The sequence below is a fragment of the Xyrauchen texanus genome, chromosome 23 (assembly GCF_025860055.1).
Source record: "Xyrauchen texanus isolate HMW12.3.18 chromosome 23, RBS_HiC_50CHRs, whole genome shotgun sequence".
NCBI lineage: Eukaryota > Metazoa > Chordata > Actinopteri > Cypriniformes > Catostomidae > Xyrauchen > Xyrauchen texanus.
The window spans coordinates 25,366,426-25,384,200 of record NC_068298.1 but is presented as its reverse complement, the minus strand read 5'-3'; the positions used below and the strand labels follow the sequence as shown (position 1 = coordinate 25,384,200).

At 40.8% G+C, this 17,775-nt stretch overlaps 2 protein-coding genes across 2 annotated transcripts in view; one reads left to right on the top strand and one right to left on the bottom strand.

The window, feature by feature from the left end:
* drp2 (dystrophin related protein 2) overlaps positions 1-9,602 on the top strand; it is a 261,720-nt gene extending 252,118 nt beyond the window's left edge. The window contains exons 22-24 of the mRNA XM_052154732.1: positions 4,248-4,365; positions 4,537-4,670; positions 6,069-9,602. Of these exons, the coding sequence (XP_052010692.1) occupies positions 4,248-4,365; positions 4,537-4,631 (213 nt within the window). The 3' untranslated portion in view covers positions 4,632-4,670; positions 6,069-9,602. The remainder of the gene's footprint in view (positions 1-4,247; positions 4,366-4,536; positions 4,671-6,068) is intronic.
* LOC127663229 (uncharacterized) overlaps positions 1-17,775 on the bottom strand; it is a 516,242-nt gene that overhangs the window by 211,720 nt on the left and 286,747 nt on the right. The gene's annotated exons all lie outside the window — the stretch shown is intronic.

The window sequence follows — 17,775 nt, the reverse complement described above, 5'->3', positions numbered from 1 at the left end:
CACTTATTCTTACCCACAATGCACTCTAATTTCGAGTGTACATTCGACGATGGATAATTGCCCATAATCCATAAAGATGTACGAGCTGGGAGTTTACTGCTTCCTTCTCTCCTGCCATGTTTAATTTCATGCTGAATGTATTAAATTATTTTTGACAAATTATTACTTGATTAAAATAACATAAAAAATATAGAGAGCAAACCATACAGATACATTTTAAAATGTACTCTTTATTTATATTTATACAGAATTTTGCTATTAAGCTGAAGAGCAAAAAGCATTTACATTTAACTTTGATGTTTACATGGATTTATACAGTTAATCAGCCATAGCTGCTATAGTTACCAGTATCCCTGCGAGGACGCGAGAGTAAATGCATAAAAACTTCTCATGACATGAGGGACGCGGGACAAAGCCCACTGATTTAAAAATGTAAATTTAAAACTGATGTCATAAAACCCAGTTACAGAATCACCCTGAAAATTACCATCACATGAATCAAAAGCCCACGTTAGAATTAGAGCCACAATTTAGGTCTCGATTTCAAAACATCGAGAGAGAGAGAGAGAGAGAGAGAGAGAGAGAGAGTCAGGCTTAATGTATATAGAGCCAGGTTATATGAAAGCACGAAATTGAAGCATGTGAAAATAATGCCCAGCGGGCCTGCCTAGAGTTAAGACATTTGGCGCTACTAATACACTCTACTGTAGGTTCTTATGATCTGTACAGACCACGACAGGAACCCCCGAATCCTCTAACCAGTGATGCCACTCACCCATGGCCAACTGGACAGCCAACAATTTTTGGTTGTCGACGTCGTAATTCTGCTCAGCTGTATTACGATGAGGAAAAAAGCACACGGATGCATCTTTCCTTCCGAGGGGGAGCGCTGGGATAGGACTGCTCCAACACCAACCTCAGACACATCCACCTCCACCACAAACTGATTTGTGGGATCGGAAGTAATTAGAATGTGTGCGGTAGAAAATAACTTCTTTAATTTGGTAAAAGTGTCCTCGACTACTGGGGACCAACAAAAATCAGTGCGAGTGGAGATGAGAACCATCAAAGGTGTGACAAACTATTCGATAGTACAGTCGTTGGGCAATAAGAGGAAGGGTCACAGTGCAGTACTTGCTGAATACTGCCCTCAGATCAAGGTATGTCGACAGCACTCCGGATAATTCACTGGTTCATCCTGCAATGAAACACAAGACTGGACAGAGTTAACAGAGCAGAGTTAAGACAGACAGTGCGACAGACAATAAGGACTCCAAGCAAGTACAGTGTTGGTTGACCAATCGATGTGTGGGTTGAGCTTTACCAACCATAGATGTCCCAACATTATCGAAGCTGATGGAGACGGGATAAGGAGGAATGAAATCCGTTCCATATGATTCCTGGAGAATACAGTCTAGCTGATCCCACAAAAGCTCAATGGGGTTAAGATCCATAACACTCTTTTTCAGTTATCTGTTGTCCAATGTCTGTGTTTGTTTGCCCACTCTAACCTTTTCCTTTTGTTTTCTGTTTCAGAAGATGCTTTTCTTTGCCATTCTTCCTATAATGCCTGAAACCCTGAGTCTTCTCTTTACTGTTGTTCATGAAACTTGAGTTGAGCGGGTATAATTCAATGAAGCTGTCAACTATTTAGTTGTACATCTGGCCTTCCACATCTCTTTCTGTTCTTGTTTGAGCCAGTTGTTCTTTGTCTTTGAAGACTATAGTGTACACCCTTGTATGAAATCTTAAATTTTTTGGCCTAATATTGACCTTAAGACATGACAGTCTATTTCATTCTGTGGCAACTCAAAAACAAACACGAAGACAATGTTAAACTTCATTTAATGAACCAAATAGCTTTCAAATGTGTTTGATAGAATGGAAGTGATTTTCTAGTACCAAATTATCAATTTAGCATGATTACTCAAGGATAAGGTGTTGGAGTGATGGCTGCTAGAAATGGGACCTGTCTAGATTTGATCAAAAATGACTTCTTTTCAAATAGTGATGGTGCTGTTTTTTTACATCAATAATGTCCTGACTATACTTTGTGATCAATTAAATGCCACTTTGGTGAATTTAAGTACCAATTTCCTTCCGAAACAGCAAAATCTGTACACTATTACAAACTTTTGGCTGCCAGTGTGTATGTATGTATGTATCCATGTATATATATATGTATGTATGTATATATATATATACACACACTGTATATATACTGTATGTATGTGTAAATATATATATATAGCTATATATGCAATAGAGATAGATATAATATTAACTGTTAAGTACTATTAAGATATACTATCTTATTTAAGCTTTAGTAGCAAAAACTGACGTATTTATGTTGATAAGTTCAACTGAGATTCGTCACTATGCCACCACGAGGACTTGGAGCGCATTGGGAATTGTGCATTCTAAATTGGGGAGAAAATGGGAGAAGAAAAAAGAAAATATATTTATCAAATATCAGAAAAAGATGTATGAAATATGAAGAAATATACAGTATTTTTAGCTATTTTTGCCCAGCCTACCTTTTACTGAAGGTTGACAAGAGATGGAGGATGAGAGAGACAGGAAAGCTCACTTACTTCTGGTTAATTGCTTCTGGTAAATTGCAAAGATGGGAAGACAGAGTTAGAGAGAGAGAGATTATGTATGGGGAGAACACCATTGATGGAGATGGAATCGTACAGACAGAGTGGGAAAAATTGTAGGTAAGTCATCTCACAAGCTGACAAATGTAGAACTTAAGGACGAGAGCACAGTGGCCAGAGAGAGAATCCTTTATACCTGATGAAAGAAAGACAGACAGGAGGCTGAGGAAGGAACAGAGGAGCTCAAGCTGAGCTGATTGAATGGGATAAGAGGTGGTTGTGCTGACCGTCCAGAGGAGAGAGCGAGCTGAAGTGCTGCAGAGTGATAATCGACTGGCCGGTTAGATGAAAAACACAGAGGCTGTAGCTAAAGGTGAAAAGGAATTAGTTGGAAATAGAGGGAAAAGAATGAAGGCAAGAGAAGTTGATTTAACAAGACAAAAATGTGCAGGAGACATGTCACAGGAAGAAATAATACGGTGAGATTATGGAGATCTGAACACTTTATTCTGAACCCCTCAAAAGTCTTTGGGAAAGTACGGTCTTCCCTCTATGGCCATCTCTGTGGAGCGATAAAAGAGTTTAACATGGAATAAATTTAAGTTTTCATGCAAACGACCTCAATTCAACTCGCCTGCCTGTAAAATGTGAAAAAAGAGGCGAGTCATCTCATCAGTTTGTTTTATCCCTAAAGAAAAAACAATGCTTTTGTGACATTTGGAAAAGGGGCCAAATCCCTGGTCGATAAACACCAAACTTTGGAGTTTTGGTAGCATCTGAAGACTTTTTGAATTTTTTTCTTATAGATGCCAATAACAACTATTAATATCAGGATGGATAACATAAATTATGTTTCTAAGGCTAATGCTCTAAGGAGTTTTAAATCAAAAAAGCCTTCCTCCCTACCTTAAACCTAAACCTAACCAATGGTTTCAAAAAAGCAAACGTGAGATGAAAAACAGATAAGGTTAATGAATTATTGAATTTTACATAAACATATTGATATTCCTACCCTAAACTTTAAACCTAAACCTGTTAACCGATAGTATCATAAAAGCAAATGTAAAGTTATACAAGGTTTTGTGGAGCTTCTATGACACTTTCGGATCACATGTCTACAGAACACGTGTTCTGTTAGTGGGCCGCCACTGGCTGACCTACTGGGCAACTTGATTGTTCTTAAATAAGCTTGTAATTGTAACTACTTACATGATATAACATGTATTGCCTTTCAAGTCATGCACTATATTAAAACTGTTTTGATGTCATAAGATAGCATTGTGTGAGGAACTAGCCACATACATAGCTATGTTATTTGTTTTTGCAAAAATGTAGGCATAGTAATGAGATTTTGTGAGACCAGGTTGGAAACAACAAACATTATAAACAGTAGCATGATACATTGTTGATCAGCAGTTACAGAAATATTCAAACCAGCCCATCTGGCACCAACAACTATCCAATCGTGTGGCAGCAGTGCAGTGCATAAAATCATGCAGATATGGGTCAGGAGCTTCAGTTAATGTCAGAATAGTATGCTAGGATTCTATTCCTAATATAGCCAGTGTTTTCACTAGGAATTCATTCTTTTCTCTCTCTCTCTCTCTCTCTCTCTCTCTCTCTCTCTCGTTCTCTCATGTCTACCAGCCCAGAGATGATTCGGAGGCCAATGGCTCTGCTCCTTCCTCTCTGTCCTCACCTGTGTCAGGGGGTGGCCACCAGGGGGAGCCTCCCAGCAGAAAGACAACAGAAACAGAAGTAGTAGGTGAGACCTAAAACCATTTGCTGTCAGCCTGCCAACAAGCTATCGTTTGGCCCTTAATGGGATTCAAAGTGATCTAACTTTTGTTAAGAAGGATTATTAGGGTTGTGTGTCTGTTAGCCTGTGATGCATTTTGTAGAGGTCATGTTTATTATAGCATGTAATGTTGTGTAGGTGATGATTTGGACCGTGAGCAGGACACTGTGCTGCAGCTGCAGCAGGTAATCGAGCAGCTGAGGAACGTCTTCCCGTCCGAGCCAGGTCCATGAAGGACCGGAAGCAAAACTCAGAAGCCTATAATTGTGCAGGTTTGTTGAAAGGTTCAAGATTTCTGAAATAATGTGATGTTATGCCTATAAGAAAACAGCAAATAAATAGTTCAACCAAATTGATTATTTACTCATTTTAATATTGTTCTAAACCTTTTTGACTTTTTTTTTATAAAAGTGTTTATTTACCATAAAGTGAATAGTGAATCTAGTCTGTCAAGCTTGAAAAAGGAAAAAGAACACTTGATTACCTTAGTTCCAAGTTTTTGAAGTGATTGTTTTGTGCAATTTACAGAACTTCTAAGAACTTAATCTTATCAAATCATATTAGTAACGCTGCTAAATCAAATATTTCAGCTTCATCGATAACATCAAACCTCATTAGTTCTAATTGCAATTCATTACCAAGCAGCATTACTTCATGACGTTTGGTTACGAGATACGAGGTTTGAAGTTACTAGTCACAATTTACTTTCATTATGGTAAATATACTTTGTGAAAACTTTTTGAAGCCTTTTGTGTTCCACAGATGAAAGTCTAACAGGTTTATAAATAATGTAAATAATGACAGAATTTCCATTCTTAGGTGAATTATTCTTTAAAGGAATTGTTCAAGGGAAAAACGTACAATTCTTTCTGAATGACTTTCTTTGTTCTGTGGGGTGAAATGTAGCAGTATTTGCGAGCTGTGCTTTTCCATACAATAAAAGAGGAAGAGGTTCATTGTGAAGCTCCAAAAAGGACAAAAAGCCTAATTGACATACCATAAAAGTAGTCCATATGACTTGATTTCTGTATTCTAAGTCTTCTGGAGCCTTATGACAGTTTAGTGTGAGAAACAGTTGGAAATATAAGAAATTTAAATATTATTTGCTGAAAATCTTGCTTAAAATACAGTCCAGCTTTGAAACCTCACTCACTCCTGGGTTAAAAGTTTTATTTAAATTTGCAATTAAATTTACTTCCACACATAACACAATCACTTACAGTATGTACATGAACCAATGATTTTTAAATTCATTGATATCAAACCTGGTATGTAGGAGGAGTTTATAGAACCAAGAAACCATGAGACAAGATGATGTGTGGTCACAAGACGCAATGAGAACCAATGAGGGCTGATGTTATTAATGTAGTCGCCATATTTGATTTAAGCAATTCATCAATTATTTGATTTGAGAGTGAATGATTTTCACTCTGTTCATTGCACAAAGTGATCATATCACCTCCGAATACTTGGAATATTGTGCATGAGTCATATAAATGACTTGTATACTGGTTTTAGGGGGTTATTTGAGCTTCAAGACATGAAGTCATGACAATGTTTAAAAAGATTGATCATGTTAATGTGGGTATGACATATTGATAGGATATTGTACTAATAAAATGAAACATCAAACACCTGAGATCAAAGATGATTTTCCTTTAATTTTGCAGGTACCATATTGCTCATTTTATCATGGGCAGGGCCTTGAGTATGCAGGGCTAGCAAAATGATGGACATACAAGGATGCTGCAAGAGGGGGACGGACATCCCCCGGCCCACCCCTCTTAGTCTGCAGCCAATTGCCAATCCCAAAGAGTTGTGGGATATCTGAGTGCAAACTAAACAAACTAACGTTTACATGGTGCCAAAGGCCTGCAATGATCCGGACACTGTGACCGGACACTAACCCGAGAAATAATGCAAGATGTGTGGCTTCATCCGTACAGCACAAGAACCACAGACAAGACTTTCACCGTGCAAAGGGGGAGGTGCTCTTCTCCTTAGGTATCCCTGTGCCAGCAACTTCTGTGTTTTACATTTTTCATTTTAAAATTGTTTACTGTTTTTATGTGACTCACTCATGCATATGCAAACACTCACACACACACACGAACACACACACACCCATGGTAAGTCGCGCTTGGACCTTGTTCTGTGAAGCAGAAAAGAGCAGATTCCCTGGAACTACCGATACACAAGGCACGCTTATTTACACTGTAGGTATGACACATCTTCAGCAGTGGCTATCATTTATTTAAGATGCCAAAGTGCCCACGGGCATTCAGGTCCTGCCCTGACTTTTCTTCTCCTCTGGGTGTCTTTCCTGTATTTTCTTTTTCTCTTTCACATAACACTGTCATCATAATTGCAAATCAGATACATACATTAAATTACCTTTTTCTTTTTTTTTTTTTTGCAAAATTACCAGCCAACAACATTTCTTTCCAGCCATGAAATTGTATTTTTACATTATTTTTATTATACAATATGTTGCACAACGTCTGTGCCAAGTACCACTCCAAACAACATCTCAATGCTTAAAGGGATAGTTCGCCTAAAAAATAAAATTCTCATCATTTACTCACCCTCATGCCATCCCAGATGTATATGACTTTTGTTACGCCCCCTAGGCGTGGGAGAACAGAGTAGAAGTTCAACAATAGTTTTTATTGTTATGCAATTAACATTAAAAAGCAGCAGGAAGGAGGACTTCAGGGTGACCCCTGGCCAAATATAATAAACAACAAATAATCTAGAAAAGAGAAATAAATAAGCTAAATGTAAAAGAAAAATAAAGATACAACAAGACTGAACTATTCCAACAAAACATGACAAACCCTATTCAAACAAAAAGGGCAGGCCACTCTTAAAAGACAGATAACTATTTGAAATTTCAAATGATAAGTCACACACTGCACATTAAGTTCGGTGTTTAGACAACACATGAACAGAGAACAAAATTTGGTCTGGCAGATGGCAAAGAGTTGGGAACAGCACAACCTGCCTGGAGTCATAACAGCGCGTCTCTGAAGTGTTGCAGCAGGATTTTAACAGGCACACCATCAGAGACAGCCCATCGCCTTTGCACAGGTGATGCAATTTGCAGATCAGCTGCACCTGGAAATGAGCACACGGCAAAACGAACCACACACAGACGGAGAGCGAGAACAAAACACCTCTAGTAAACAACTAGTACGGACTTAACACTTTCTTTCATCTGATGAACACAAAGGGAGATTTTTAGAAGAATGTTTCAGCTCTGTAGGTCCATACAATGCAACTGAATGGGTGCCAAAAGGTTGAATCCCCAAAATCCACATAAGGGCATCATAAACGTACTCCAGACGTCTCTAGTGGTTAAATCCATATTCAGAAGCAATATGACAGGTATGGGTGAGAAACAGATCAATATTTAAGTCTCTCTCTCACTTTTTGTTTTTACTATAAATTCTCCACCCTGCTCAGTTAATCTCCACTTCACGTTCACATTCTCCTTCTTCTATTTTTGGTGATTTACAGTCTTCTTGCATATCACCCCCTAATGGGCAGGGAGGAGAATCTATGACTTAAAAATGTATCTGTTTCTCACCCATTTCTATCATATCGTGTCTAAAGACATTGATTTAACCACTAGAGTCTGTATAGAATTACTTTTATAGTTACTTTATCCACATTTTGGAGCTTCAGAGTTTTGGTCACCATTCACTACACCATTCATGGATCTACAGAGCTGAAATATTCTTTTAAAAATCTTTGTTTGTGTTCTGCAGAAGAAAGTCATACACATCTTGGGATGGCATGAGAGTGAGTAAATGATGAGAGAATTTTCATTTTTGGGTGAACTATCCCTTCAAGTTGTGTAGACTCAAATAATTCAGAATCCAAAATTGTGAATAGAGCTCGTACGGAAATAGGAAAAGTCTCCAATAGATTTTTTTATTTATTTATGTAACGGCCCCAACAGAGTTAAAATGTGCAAAGTTTTAAAGCATGTCAAGTGCAAAACATTTTCGGGATTGCCCCTTTGTCAGTGCTAAAACTATTAAAATGGTAAAATTAATTTTTATATAAAATGTATTTTTATCTCTGTGACAATGGAATTATTTTGCTGTTTTTTTTTTATGTATATTTGTGACAAACAGCACCAGGTCACTGTGTCACTCGCAGCATTATACAGGAGAAACGGGGCTAGTTGTCACATTGTAAAGTTGTCACAAAAGCTGTACCTCAGTAACGATAAGAGTCACAAGTCTGATTGTGGAAATGCAACTGGAATTTTCCCCTTATATATTAGTTTAGGTGGCTAAATGGAAGGAATTTAACACATATTTTTTGCCAAATGGAGTTCTGGAAGAAAAAAACTTTAGTTATCCAAGATACTCTTCTGATGGTACATTTTCCACTGAGGTAAATGTTATTAGAATATCTATGAATCGTAACTTGGGATAGATGTTTTCTTTAGCAGATGGTTTAAGCCATGTATTATGTTGCAGTTAGTCATAAAGTTACTGACCGTTTCACTAAAGCAATTTATTTAAAAAAATATTTGCGTTTGACAAATGTTTATTTTGGACTGTGCATGCACACACACACACTCTTGGCCATAAAAAGACAACGGATCTGATGCAGAGATTAGCAGATTTCTCGGCTCTTGGTTTTCTGGACACAAAGGGAATTGTCTCTTGGCGAAAGAGATTTGTAGTGATGTTTTGTCAGAGCACTTGCCTCTAAATTACAGCTGTCCAACTTGTCCACCAGGTTCGGCCCATTTCTCTTTGGCTCGGGAGGGACTTTTACACCAGTCACAGTCTGATTCAATTTAAACCTAGCACATCTCTTATGCCTTAAACTTCAAAGCACCCACAGACCAAGCAGTGTGCTTTTAAGTTTCCAAAAGAATACCAGCCTTACGTCTCTCTTTCTTATTGTCTTCATCCTGATGCAAACATTTTGTTTACCAAATGTGCTGTTCTCCAGATCTCAGCATTTCCACAGTCTAAGCAAAGGAAATGAAACTAAGAGAGGGGAAGGATTATTTTACATTATGCCGAGGGAGGAGGACAGCAAATGGATCACACTCTTTGTAAGCACAGGGAAAAAAGGCTTCTTTTTCTCTATTTTTGTAAAGTGATTTACTGTGGGTTGTCAGATATATATGAGCACAGAAGATGCTGGGGGTGTAGAAAGTAGAAAATAAATAGATAGAGCGAGGGAGGGAGGGAGGGAGAGAACAGATATGGCGTGAAAGAATGACTGCAAATAGGGAAGAGAAAAGAGTGTAAATATTCACTGTGATGGTTGTGGCAACGCAGCCCATTGAAAACAGGAATGAGATTATTGCTGCTGGGAAAGGTGGAGATGTTTGCATTTGTTTCAACAAACACGTCCCATTTATTATCCTCTGCCACAGATGGTGGTTCCCCATTCTCCCCTTCTTCATCAAAAAAAAACAATGTGACCCTGTTGCACTGTAGATTACAGTTTGAATCCCATTGTGACTTCACTGGGGTTCCTTTCTCACACACAATGATCTAATTTTACATCACAGTGCCGAACTGTGTTTGTTTTGAGGCGGTTGCTTGGGAACTGTCCCTAAAGACACAGCACTGCAGGTTGGTCTTTGGAAAGGTGGGTTGGCTTCATAATTTATACAAATAAGCATATGGAGAGAGAGAAACTCAACTGCCTGCCTCTATTTAACTTGCATGACTCCTCAATAACATCAACATCTGCTGTTTTATCCACAGCGACACACATTTATCATTCAAAAGCTTCAGGACAAAACCATCTCGCACATACAAACACGCACATAGAAATAATTTTCTTCCCCCAAGCCTTTATTTATTCAATGCCAAACAATCTGAACAGATTCAGGTCTCTGAACATGTGGATTGTGAATACTCGAAAATAAATGACAGCTTCTAATGAAGCCTATAGAAATGATGAAATACAGAGCTCCAATATAGTATCAAATCATGAAGCATTATTTGTTACATTGAATGGAAACATTCCCTGTATAATTTAATAGTTCTCCATTAGGTACCTGACATGCGTAGATATCCAGCACTCATTAACATTATATTTTTAACTTGTATCATAGCCTTGTCTACTCCATTCAAAACAATGAGATGGGCTGATGTTTGTGGGCAGTGTGAAATTACAGAAGGAAATATTCTGTTGAGTTACTGTATATGGCATCGCTAAGGGCTGCCTGTGCTAAATTTAGCCATCTGCATCATTAACAAATCCACTCATTATTTTGGTTTGTATGTAGCAGACCCTCATGTCATGACCCCGATGTGTGCATCTGGCTTAGCAGGTTTGTTTATATACTGAACAACACAACAGTGGATTTTCTGGTTTAACCCATGACACCATCATTACCCTCCATGACATGTTGTGTTCTTTTGAGCTCAAGTGAGCTGAATACAAACATTCCATGTATTATTTATGTCTCCCTGTGATATGTGTTATTAGTTTTGATCAATGTGTAATGCAGTTGTTTTTAATTATTAACAATGTCATTCATAAATTCAAGTTTTTAATCCATAACAAATGTGAAATGAAGGCATTTTAAAAATGAGTTAGTTACTGGCTGCTTTCTACTCATTGTGAATAAAGAAATACAATTTTATATGTTATACACATTGTGTGCTTTCTTTTTTTGTTAAACAACTGAGGAATGTATCCTTCACATTAGGAGTTTTAAAGGAATACTTCTCCCTAAAACAGATTTTTGTTCAAGAGTAAACTTTCTTACATAAACAGAAACGTTTAGAAGATTGCCCCGGTTGCTGGTTTCCATAGATTGAAAGTGAATGGGAGCAGATGCTATTCAGCTCTGCATCATAAAAGTAACGCAAAAAAGTCCTATACAATTGCTTTGTGTGAGGAACAAACCTAAATTTGAGTCATTATTCAATGAAAAATTTCCCCTGCACTGTAAGGCCAGAAATATACTCCAACATGTGGTCCAGTTGAACATGCTTAACGTGCATTCTTGTGTTACTGTGGTGGTAACAAACCTCAGTATTCAAGGGAGGCGATAGAGTTTGTGCCATAAAACTGGATGTGATATTATTTATGTAAGTTGTTGCAAGTTTATTGACTTTAACTCACGTTTTTGCTCTGAAATATTATCTTCAAAGGTGAGTTCGTGTAAGCAGTAGTTCACAGTTCTCACTGATGTCCGCTATAGCTCGCTTGTGGCAACGTTGCAAACACAACACATACTTGCATAGAGTTATTAATTCTGTCTGACATATCTTGGAATTCAACAATGCACGAAATTGAGCTTGTGTATCTACAAGCATCTGCATTCCTGTACTTGTGTAAAGCATGTTTAGTGTTTGACCCTCAAACATCATTTGTGTATATTCAACTATGACATGTCAAAATGTGTTACATCATGTTTGAGGACAGTGACGCCAAATGTAATTGGTTCTTGCATGTCTTGTAACCAAATTTGAATATGCAAAAGTGAGAACAACGTTTGAGAGCTCATGTTCTGATAAACATCTATTTTGGGTTTTACTGAAAAAATCAAGTCACACATGTTTGGGGCAAAATGAGGGTGAATGATGATCAAATTTTCATTATTGACCAGTCTTCTTTCTTTGTTTGCATTTAATGTTTTGTGTGGACTTTCCAGGCTTTGCAGATGATGCCCCTGTTGGTGCCTCAATGTTAGCTTTCAACTTCAGTTCAGAAGCTGTCTTGTTTTTCTGTTGCACCATCTTCAGTCATATCTCTCAGCTCCGCCAGTCTTTCTTCCCCTGATGTGCTTTTACTTTTGTCTGGCTTTGCAGGAGGTTCTTAATTTGTATTGGTAGTCTCATCTTGACCGTCTTTTCACTTTGCAGTTTCATTAGTCAGTTGAGTTTCTTTGGCCCTGCTATCTGTTTCTGATCTTTGTGTACCCTCTGTACTATCTCCCAGCACATTGCTTTGGACTGGATCCCTGTCTTTATCTACAGTTTTATTCTCTGCCTTTGCCTCTGTCAGGATCACAGAGCTATCCTCCTTTGTGTTCTGGCTGTTTGTCTTCTCATCTTTATTACCTGCGCTGACACTGGAGCTCTCTCCTGTTTTGCCACTGCTGCCTGATTGTCCCTGGTGTCCTTCGTCCTTGTTGATCTCCCCAATGAGATCTTACTCTCATCCGCCAGTTTTATTCCTTTCTCCTGTATTTTCTTTCCCCTCCTGTCCTGCACTCTCTTCTCCCACTTCTGTGTACTAGTCCAGTAGTTTTTGTTTCCGCTGGCATACATTTCTCGGATGTTCTCACACAACGATGGGCTTGAACACGGGATCTAGTTGCAGGACCCTGGTGAAATCCCGGCAAGCCTCATCTATGTTGCATAATGCCGAGTGAGCCGAGCACGCTGGTACACAGCCTACAGACTACCTGCGGCGGAGATAAAAGCCAGAGAGGGAAACTGAGAGGGAAGACCAGCCTTGCCATAACTTCATGATAAATAATTAACGCAAAAGAAAACAACAGTTTTCATTCTGCATGAGGGAGCTGAAAGGAGATACTCAAGGGAGAACTCAATATTGTGTACAATGCAATTGGTTTACTTCCTGGATCACTAAAAAACTGAAAAGTGAGGTATAGAGAGGAAGCAACTAGGAGGGAGAATGTATTAGATTGTAAGTGAAATAGCTCAAGGCTCTATGTTTTTTACTACAGATGTAAATAACAGAGTAATTGGCCACCTTGCACTGGGTGGTGGAGGAGCCACCTTGCACTGCTGCTGCTTAACACCAACTGCTTGCAAAATAAAGTGTGTGTATCTATCAATTTCTGCATTGAATGCGTGTATAAGCTCACCTTTATTTTTCTTCAGCAGTATAGTGTTGAGTTCCACCACTTCTAGGTATTCCCCAAAGCTCTAGCATACATTGGCCGATGTTTAGACAGATTGGTAGACTAATATTCTCCAGAGATTCCCAGTCTTCTCTTTTATGTTCCACCTTAAAAGCACACACACAGAAAAATAAATGTGACTGAGTGAAAACTTGGTCACTAAAATCTCCAGGGGGATTTTTTTAGCTTCCCTTTCAGTCTCGCTGTGGGATGTGATATTTTTCTGTATATATAAACTTGATTTTTAAATTTTCTGAAGAAACTGGAGTGTTGCTGGTCTGCGCTAAAGTTGCCAGTATAATCAGTTGTTGATGTTTTCTGAAAGGATTTTAGCATGTTGCTATGTGGTTGCTTGGGTGCTCTGTGTAGTTGCTAGGTGAGTGCTTACAGGTCCAATTCAAGAGTTTTATCATCTTCCAGGCAAACATCATAGATCTGGTCACTTAGTAAAGTAACAGCCCAACTGACCTCAACAAGCTGCATGATTTGAGGTATCATTCATGTCCGTAGCACAAACAGGTAAGTTGACGAAGTTACTAAGTTATTGTGCTTATTACTACTACTCATATCTAACTATGGTTTCTACAAGTAAGCTACTAAAAAAAACTCCATATTTCATGTCAATATATTTATTAATTTGGCAAGTAGTCATAATACTTGCAATTAAATGGATAATGAGAAATCAAATGGTCATTTTTACAACATAAACAACACCTTACAGAACTTGGTGGAATTCAGCTGTTTTTTAAGACTCTGTGGCCTCTTTCTACTTTATAAATAACAATTTCAACTAAAATACATTTTTAATGTCCATTTATTTATTTATTTGGCAAGCAGTTTTGTAATAAGTGGGATAATGAGTAATCTGCAGTCCATTGTTATAAATGCAAAATAAACCCCTTCAGGTTGATAGAAGATCCCTCTGGATTCTGACCAGACTGTCGAGATTATTTTGTGATAACAACTGTTCATTATCCCTTACTTAGTATGAGCAATAGTAGTGGTGATGTTTGCTTTAGGAAGCACCAGTAATAACTCAAATAAGTAGACAGCACTGCACATTTTACAGCAATCAAGTTTACAACAAGCCAAATAATTTATTGTCTTTTCAGTTAACAGGCTCAACTTAGTTTGCCTCCAGAGCCTCCTTGAACTTGGCAGTCGCCTCAGTGTAGAAATGCTCTTTTACATAGAAATTGCCTTCATCGTGGAGCAGCATAATAAGCCATATCATCTGCTGCCAGTCCTTGCCCTCAGTCAGAGCTGTTATCCTGTGATTGGCCTCAGTTTCTGATGCTTCACTTTTGGTGTTATGCTTGTTAATCTCTGCTGCTGATGAATTATCACCCTCTTCTTATTTATTTTTTTACCTCTACAGGGGACTGAGAATGTTCTCCTGTGCTTCCCTCTTTTTTCTTCTCCTCATCCTCCTCTTGTTCCCTTTTGCTCTCTTCTTCGTCTTCTAGAATGTTACTGTTACGATCCCTGGTTGTCTGCCCCATGTTTTCTGTGTCACCGTCACCATGTTCCATTCTGTCATTGTGCGCACCTGATTCTCGTTTGTATCCTCGTGTGTGTGTGTTTAAACCCTGCCTGTTCCTCCATTACCTTGTCGTTCGTTGTTCCCACTGTTTTGATGTTTCTGGAAGGTCTACTTTGTCTCAACTGTTGTGATGTCGCTGATGTTTCCCGTGTTCTGATGTTCGCTCCCGTGCCTGTCTTCCCGTGTTCATTCCTGCCGTGTTTTCCCAGTTCGTGTGCCCGTGAATGTTTTCGTGTTTTAGTTTCTGTTTGCCCATCGTGGTAGTTTCATTTGTTCCTGTTTGTTTATTTTTCACTCCGTTCAATAAACCCACACATAGATCCAAACTCCCTTGTCTGCCTCATCCTGCAATCATTACAGAACGAACGACCCAGTGGATCTAGCGGTTCTACAAGCAAACTATCGTCTGCTCAGCCTGATGCAGGGAAACCGTCCGGTTGAAGAGCACATCCGCGATTTTCTGGCGATTGCGAGTGCCACCGACTTCCCTGACTCCTCCCTGGTGGTGTTCTTCCGGGCTAATCTGAACTGTGCGCTCAAGGAGCGGTTGCCACCGGCTACGCGCGGCTGGACACTCCACGAGTACATTGAGGTGACTCTGCTGGCCTGCGCCTCACCATTCACTGTGGGCGTCGTCGAGGAGAACCCTGCCTCTCCTCCCACAGTGGTAACCCTCCATTCGCCCATGGTTCGTCCCTTCATGCCTGCCTTGGTCAAAGAGCCAGTGCTGCCAGCTTCGCCCACCCGGAGGAGAAGGAGAAGAGAGGCTTCCGCTCTCCAGTTCACGCCTGCCACGGTCAGCGAGCCAGCGCCTACGCCTGCTACGGTCAGCGAGCCAGCGCCTGCAGCCCCTACCGTCAGCGAGCCAGCGCCTGCAGCCCCTACCGTCCCTGAGCCAGCGCCTGTAGCCTAAACAGTCTCAGAGCCAGCGCCTGTAGCCTCGACCGTCCCAGAGCCAGCGCCTGTAGCCTCGACCGTCCCAGAGCCAGCGCCAGTAACCTCGACCGTCCCAGAGCCAGCCTATCATGAGCCTCCCAGGTCTCCGCCTCTCGAGCCTCCCAGGGCTCCGCCTCTCAAGCCACCAGAGCCTTCCAGGTCTCTGCCTCTAGAGCCTCCTACGGCGCCACCTCCCTCGGCTCCGCCTCCAGAGCCTTCCAGGTCTCCGCCTCTAGAGCCTCCTACAGCGCCACCTCCATCGGCTCCGCCTCCAGAGCCTTCCAGGTCTCCGCCTCTAGAGCCTCCTACAACGCCACCTCCCATGGCTCTGCCTCCAGGGCCTCCCAGGTCTCCGCCTCTAGAGCCTCCTACGGCACCACCTCCCTCAGCTCCGCCTCCAGAGCCTTCCAGGCCTCTGCCTCTAGAACCTCCTATGGCGCCTCCTCCCTCGGCTCCGCCTCCAGAGCCTCCTACGGCTGCACCTCCCACGGCTCCGCCTCCCACGGTTCGGCCTCCTGAACCTGTCCTTGCCCTGTGGCCGCCTCCCAGGCCTCCTGAACCTGTCCTTGCCCTGTGGCCAGCTCCCAAGCCTCCTGAACCTGTCCCTGCCCCTTGGACTGCCTGCCTACCCTCTGTACCCCCTTGGACTGTCTGTCTGCCCCTTGTGCCCCCTTGGACTGCCCGTCTGCCCTCTGTGCCCCCTTGGTCTGCCCGTCTGCCCTCTGTGCCCCCTTGGACTACCCGTCTGCACTCTGTGCCCCCTTGGTCTGTCTGTCTGCCCTCTGTGCCCCCTTGGACTGCCCGTCTGCCCTCTGTGCCCCCTTGGTCTGCCTGTCTGCCCTCCGTGCCCCCTTGGACTGTCTGGTTTCCCCGTGTGTTCTCCGTGGTCTGCCAGTCCCCCCCCTCATTCCTTGGACGATTTTGTTTTTGTTTTTTGTGTATGTTCCGTTTTGGTGAGGATCGTCTGGAATCCGATCCTTTGAGGGGGGGTTATGTTACGATCCCTGGTTGTCTGCCCCGTGTTTTCTGTGTCACCGTCACCATGTTCCATTCTGTCATTGTGCGCACCTGATTCTCGTTTGTATCCTCATGTGTCTGTGTATTTAAACCCTGCCTGTTCCTCCATTACCTTGTCGTTCGTTGTTCCCACTGTTTTGATGTTTCTGGAAGGTCTACTTTGTCTCAACTGTTGTGATCTCGCTGATGTTTCGCGTGTTCTGATGTTCGCTCCCGTGCCTGTCTTCCCGTGTTCATTCCTGCCGTGTTTTCCCAGTTCGTGTGCCCGTGAATGTTTTCGTGTTTTAGTTTCTGTTTGCCCATCGTGGTTGTTTCATTTGTTCCTGTCTATTTATTTTTCACTCTGTTCAATAAACCCGCACATAGATCCAAACTCCCTTGTCTGCCTCATCCTGCAATCATTACAGTTACAGTACCTTTCTTTATCCCTCCAGTATTTCTACTTCATTATCTCAGAGAGACGATTCAGTTCTCTGTGCTCCTACTTGGACAGTGTTATGTCAAATTTAGCCACTGTCAAGAAGTCTTTCCTGGCCTCCTCCTCGCTCCACACAGCCACATAGGCCCTTGCTCACATGTAGTAGACCTTGACGCAGTCTGGAAAAAGAGCAAAGATCAATAATACAAAAATGGAATTGTAATGTTTTCCTCTTCATGTTAATGTCAAAGCAATCAAAATGCTATAATTGCAATTGCTAATTGCTGAGGTTGCATCCTCCTGAAGGCTTTGTGTGTGTGTGTGTGTGTGTGTGTGTATATCCATGCATTTTCCTGTGAAGTGCTATTATTTGAAAGTATAGAGCTCTTCAATCATGACATCAATTTAAAAAGCGATATACAGAAGGCTAAATGGCCATGGTACCCTCAGGAATTTCCAATATGTCTTTGGAATAGCAGTTTTCAATTTTCATTAAGAATTTCAAGTAGACATTACTTGAAGAGACGTTCCCATTTCTTCTACAAAATAAATTACACCTAGTCATTCCAGACTGATCACACTGTGAATTCGGTG